This window comes from Pinus tabuliformis, chromosome 9, assembly GCF_031772625.1.
Source record: "Pinus tabuliformis cultivar Carrire ecotype Pingquan chromosome 9, CPIR1, whole genome shotgun sequence".
NCBI classification, from domain to species: Eukaryota; Viridiplantae; Streptophyta; class Pinopsida; order Pinales; family Pinaceae; genus Pinus; species Pinus tabuliformis.
In genome coordinates this window covers 1,905,512,553-1,905,518,555 of record NC_142307.1, presented here as the reverse complement: position 1 = coordinate 1,905,518,555, position 6,003 = coordinate 1,905,512,553, and the positions used below count along the sequence as shown (strand labels likewise).

Genomic DNA, 6,003 nt, shown 5'->3' with positions numbered 1-6,003 from the left:
TAGATTTTGTCTAACTAAAACATCGTCTTCTAAATACAAATATGTGTATAATTAAAAACATTTAATGATGATTTTAAATTTAATGATGTACACTCAAATTGCAAAATATTAATGCTCTGTAATGTAGCAGAGTACTTGGATGGATGCAGGTAAAGACTATTTGCGGAAAAACAGTGTCACTGAGTTGAACGTTGGGACTTGGTGGAAGAATCCAGAGAGAGACGTTGGGAATGGACGGTATCAAGAAAAGGTGTAAGTAGATGCAAAGGACACGGGAAAATTAGGTTTAGTAAAATATGGGTCCCACTGCCTGACCGACCATGCCTGCCTGGCCATCTCCTATTTGTCACGTCTGCCCGTCGTTTAATCAGCGCGCAATCCTTATTAAGTAGCGGGATCTGCTCACTTTTGCCATCACACATTCATTCATTCTGCATTTGCTGCTCTGCACTATTTTAGCTTTGTTTCGACTGAGTTCAGACAGTCTCAGAATCCTCTGGTTCTTTGTGTTGAAATGGAAGGAAAAGAAGAAGACGTTAAGCTCGGGGCGAACAAGTATTCCGAGAGGCAGCCGCTGGGGACTTCGGCACAGACGAGGGAAAAGGATTACAAGGAGCCTGGTCCCGCGCCACTGTTCGAACCCGGGGAGTTGGCGTCATGGTCCTTCTGGAGGGCGGGTATTGCGGAGTTCATGGCGACTTTCTTGTTTCTTTACATCACGATCCTCACGGTCATGGGTGTCAAGAGGGCCGACAATGTTTGCACTGGATCTGTTGGAATTCAGGGGATTGCATGGGCCTTTGGGGGAATGATCTTCTGTCTCGTCTATTGCACAGCCGGTATTTCAGGTAATAATTACTCTTTTCTGGCTTTTAGCTTGCCCGAAAAGTTCCCGGGGAGCTTAAGGTTCTGTCACTGAGGGTTTTAACAGCATAGTATTTGTGTTACAGGTGGTCACATTAACCCAGCAGTGACCTTTGGGCTGTTCTTGGCCAGAAAGCTGTCTCTGCCCCGGGCTGTGTTCTACATGATATGTCAGTGCTTGGGAGCCATCTGTGGCGCTGGTGTTGTGAAGGGCTTCATGGAAGGCGAGTACCAAGCGGACGGTGGAGGTGCTAACTCTGTGGCTCATGGCTACACCAAGGGAGATGGCTTGGGTGCTGAGATTGTGGGAACCTTCGTTCTGGTCTACACCGTTTTCTCTGCTACCGATGCCAAACGAAGCGCCCGGGATTCTCACGTTCCTGTAAGTAGTAGGCTTAGTTTTCTTAATAAGCGATCCATATGAAAAGACCCTTTTCTTTAAAATAAGCAAAGATGCACTCTATTACTTGCCCTGTATATGCACAGTTGGATATCTGTGTAATCATGTCAGCACCTATCACTGTATTTTTTGCTCTGCATATGCACAGTTGGATATCTGTGTAAACATGTCCGCACCTATCACTGTATTTCTTGCCCTGTATATGCACAGTTGGATATCTGTGTAAACATGTCAGCACCTATCACTGTATTTCTTGCCTGGTATATGCACAGTTGGATATCTGTGTAAACATGTCAGCACCTATCACTGTATTTCTTGCCTGGTATATGCACAGTTGGATATCTGTGTAAACATGTCAGCACCTATGTAAAGAGAGAAGACGCTATACTAGATCAGCTTACAGTGATACTTATTTGAGTGTTTTTCTTAGGCTAGAAACTATTGCAATAATACTCTTACCACATCATAGCTTGTCTTGAAAGCTCAACATGTCAGTAGGCATGGGGTTTGGGAATAGGTAAGAAACCTGCTTTTCTCCACTGGGCTTGAAGGCAAGAGAGTTGGTTCAAGCCTATACTCTATGATACATTAAAGCTAAAACTTGTCTTAGAGATTAACATGTCAGTTGGGGAATTTGGGATTTGAACTTAGGTGAGTAGGATACCCATTATTCTGGCAAACTACCTGATATAATTCTGATTAAGACACTGTAATAATGTATGTACTTTAGTGTTACAGATTTAGTTTTCTAAATAGATGATCAATATGTAGTTACAGGGTGTAGCTTAATTGTCTATTACTTTGTTATAAAGTAATATGTAAAACTTTGAAATTCAAAGTTCAAATCTTAATTGGTTAAAGAAAATGGATGATCAATATTTATAGTTTATATTGTTTGGATATATACCGATATACATCCAAAACTCTGTGTCTTTTCGGGTTAAACCAGAATAAATGCTTTGCCGCTCTGGTACATATAGACCATAAGCATCTAACTGACTTTTCAATTTGTTTTTTGCAGCTGCTAGCACCACTTCCAATAGGGTTTGCAGTTTTTCTGGTTCACCTTGCCACAATTCCCATCACTGGAACTGGCATCAACCCTGCCCGAAGCTTGGGAGCTGCCATCATCTACAACAAGTCTCATGTTTGGGATGACCATGTGAGTATGAATTGTTACAGATTTCGTAGCTGTTTGTATTTTTGAGTTTAGATTTCTGTCAAAGTTTTGATTTTTCTCTCAGATTCAGACGTTTGGAACCAGCCAGTGTAATTCAATCTTCAGGTTAAGGATAATAGAATGATAAGAAATGTATTATTTTCTCATTTTCTGATTCTTGTTTTTCAATCTTCGACAGTGGATTTTCTGGGTCGGTCCATTCTTGGGCGCTGGCTTGGCAGCTATTTACCACCAGATGATCATTCGTGCCATTCCCTTCAAAACTCGCTCCTAGAAACAGCCCAGCCTAGCCCAGCATATTGGAGAGGGGGCTTAAACTTTAAGGCTGAGAGGTCTGTTAACGCATGTGTATTGTCGTCTGATAAATGGTTTTACAGGATGGATGATATCCATATATTATGTTTTAAGTGTGATTTAGGCCAGCGGAAGCCACTGGCAGATTCTGCTCTCGTGGGCTTCAGTGGAGTGTATTATTCCTGCCACTGTAAAATAATGGACTCTTTGCTTGTTGCACTCAGTGGGTCTGTCTGTAAATTTCGTCATTATCTTCTTTTTTAATGGAAGTTATAGCCAGTGTGGTTGAATATTGTTGGACTCTATGATTTGATCTTATCTGATAAATAATGATGGTTCGCTGTATAACGACAAAGGATGAACCCAACCCACCCCACGGTCTGAGCCGGACCTCACTTTATCGCCAGTGAACGGACTGTATTCAAGACGACGTACCAACCATAAGATAGGGCGAATATTATTTTTTATAAAATTAAGAGTTATAGAGATAGTTGATGATTGATTTTGTGGTATGTGAATGAGATTTTGCTCAAAATTATAGATTCTTCTGATATTATTAATTAAAAAATTATTGTTTATGAATATATTTTTGTTTTATAACATTGAATGCTAAAAAATTATTGTTTATTAATATATTTTTGTTTTACAACATTGAATGCTAATTTAATAGGTAAATTTCATTTCATTTTTTGGCAAGTTAAATAACAAGTGATAATTTATATATATATTGTAACTTCCATAATTATATTGCGAATATTTTAGCTATAAAAAGGATAAAGATATTGAATATCCAGCTGTGATAAAAGTGAAGAAGGAAATTTGGTTGGATGAGGAAAGTGGAAATTTGGTCAGGTGAAATTTTCATTCCAAAAGGGAAAAGGGATAAAGTGTTCTGAGCATAATATATTAAATTGTTTGTACTTTTTAATAAGCTTATTAACATTTTTTTCAAAGGTTAAATAATTAATATTTATTTTGTGAATTATTTAAATAAATTATAATATTATTATAGAAATATTATAATATTCCAATGTTATAGAGAAGATTGATGATTGATTCTGTGTTATTTGAATGTCTCTTTGCTCAAACTTATAGATTCTTCTGATACTATTGATTAAAAAGTTTATAAATATATTTTTGCTCTAACAATGTGTTTACAATATTAAGTTATTTTTAGATTCAATATTTCTCATTAAATTTAATTTCAAATGCAGTTGTTTTTAACGCTATTTTTTAAAAGTCTTTTCGACGGGTTTTTTCGGTAGAAATCTTGCAGGAATTTATTGGAATCGCAAGTTTGATAGCTAGTTTCTGCACAATGAAAACGTCCCAGGGGTTTTCCAGGGTGCTGAATCCAAATATACAGTTTAAAAACCATTTTCAGTGCAACAAATCAAGATTTAATCTCAATTTTTTCCGCCGGAATCTCTAAAAAATCGCATTATAAACAACTCCATTTCAAATTATGTAAATTAAAGTGATAATAATAATTTTATTATATGAAGTTATTATAAAATATTAAATAATTAATATTATTTTTGAATTATAATTATATAATAAATAAATTATAATATTATAATATATATATATATATATTTTTTTTTAAATTATAATACTTTAATATTTTATTTTAAAAATTCCAAAGTCCTTTTTCATAGTTTCAATTAAAAAATAATTTGAATTAAATCATGAATTTAACTAGTTTCTCAAATAAAAATAAAATAAAATATTTTTTAATAAATGGCTTAGAAAAACTACTTTATAAATAATATCTGAAATTTTAAAATCAATGTAGAAATTTCTTAGACTTTAAAAATTCCCATGTGCACAACGGATAAACTTGAAATGAATAAAATTTTATGTATCGTAAATATAAGTACAAGGTTATTCTAATTTGGAAATAAGAATTCCATCTTTTAATAATGTTTTTCCTACATCTAAAAAGACTACCTTGCAAGAAAATCTACCTTATGAAATATCCGATATTTTAGAATTACTTAATCTTTAAATATTCCCTTGTACACAATGCATAAGCTATAAAGTAGAAAGTTCTCAGTCTTTTAAATATTCCTTTGTTCCCGACGCATAAGCTAGAACGAAACTCGGAATGAATTAACTTAGCTATAAATTAGAAAGTTACTAGTCTTTTAAATATTTTTTTGTTCACAATGCATAATCTAAAACAGAAACTTGAATAGAAATTTGAAATGAATTAACTTATGTATTGTATTATAAGTATAAAGGTTAATTAAATTTGGAAATAGGTTAGAGAGAGTTGATCTATGTAATGAATATTAGGAGACTAGTTTTTATGTATATACATAGATATATTTTATCCTTTGTGGTCAACGTGTTTTTTAAATATTTTTTTTTTAAGAATTTTCCATGTTAGTGTTATATTTCATTTTTTTTATAAGATTTTTTCATGTAAAGGTCATATTCCATTGTGAATGCTTAAGGTCAAGACAAGGAGGAAATAGTGAGAATGAAAGTTTAAGGCTTCAAACATTTGGTAGGTGTCATATTTTATTGTGAATGTTCAAGGTCGAGGGAAGGAGGAAATAGTGAGAATAAAAGTTTAAGGCTTCATACATTTGGTAGTAGGTGGTTATATCTCATGACTCATGCACCCATCCACATTCAATAATTATTAAGTTCAAGTAGTGAAAACTAATTTTTGATGATGGAGAAGGTGAAGAAAATTTTGGTAGGATGTTAATCTTGGGCAGAAGTGGGTAAGTTCGTTCAAAAGAGATTGGAATTTTTACCCTCACTCCTGTTGACTACCATGATTGGATGCCAAATAAGTAGTGATTTTCTTGACTTGCTATAAATTTAGGCTTTGAATAAGTTTCGACTTCAAGTCTCTAGATTTTACGTGGTGCATTGTGCTTTGTTTGGTATTAACAATGATTACTCCCATGAGAGTTTTCATCTTTACATCAAACATTTCTTGCAATTGTGAGACTCCTTATGTTTAGCAGCGCCTCTTATCAATTCAAGCAGGTTGGTAGCCTAGTTTTTTGAACTTCTATATGAGGGTAGGACATGTCTTGCTTTTATGCTTATAGTTATTAATGGGTGTGTTACTCTTTGGATGGAAATCTGAAGTTTTTGGATCTTTTGGCATGTGGCTCGAAATGGATTCAAATATGCTCCCTAAGTTTTTGTAAGAACTTTATCCTAGGGTTTTTTAACATATTTGTTTCTGATGAATTTAAATGCAATAAGAGGCAATAGTTTAATTTTTTACAAGACTTTTAGA

General features: G+C 34.3%; 1 protein-coding gene across 1 annotated transcript; it reads left to right on the top strand.

Moving 5' to 3' along the window:
- The first annotated feature begins 403 nt into the window (after nt 1-403).
- On the top strand, nt 404-3,043 carry LOC149156553 (putative aquaporin PIP1-4). The gene is made up of 4 exons (XM_089438281.1): nt 404-848; nt 951-1,246; nt 2,286-2,426; nt 2,623-3,043. Exons 1-4 carry the CDS (start codon nt 515-517, stop codon nt 2,716-2,718), a joined length of 867 nt encoding a protein of 288 aa, XP_089294407.1. The 5' UTR covers nt 404-514; the 3' UTR covers nt 2,719-3,043.
- Nucleotides 3,044-6,003: the final 2,960 nt, after the last annotated feature.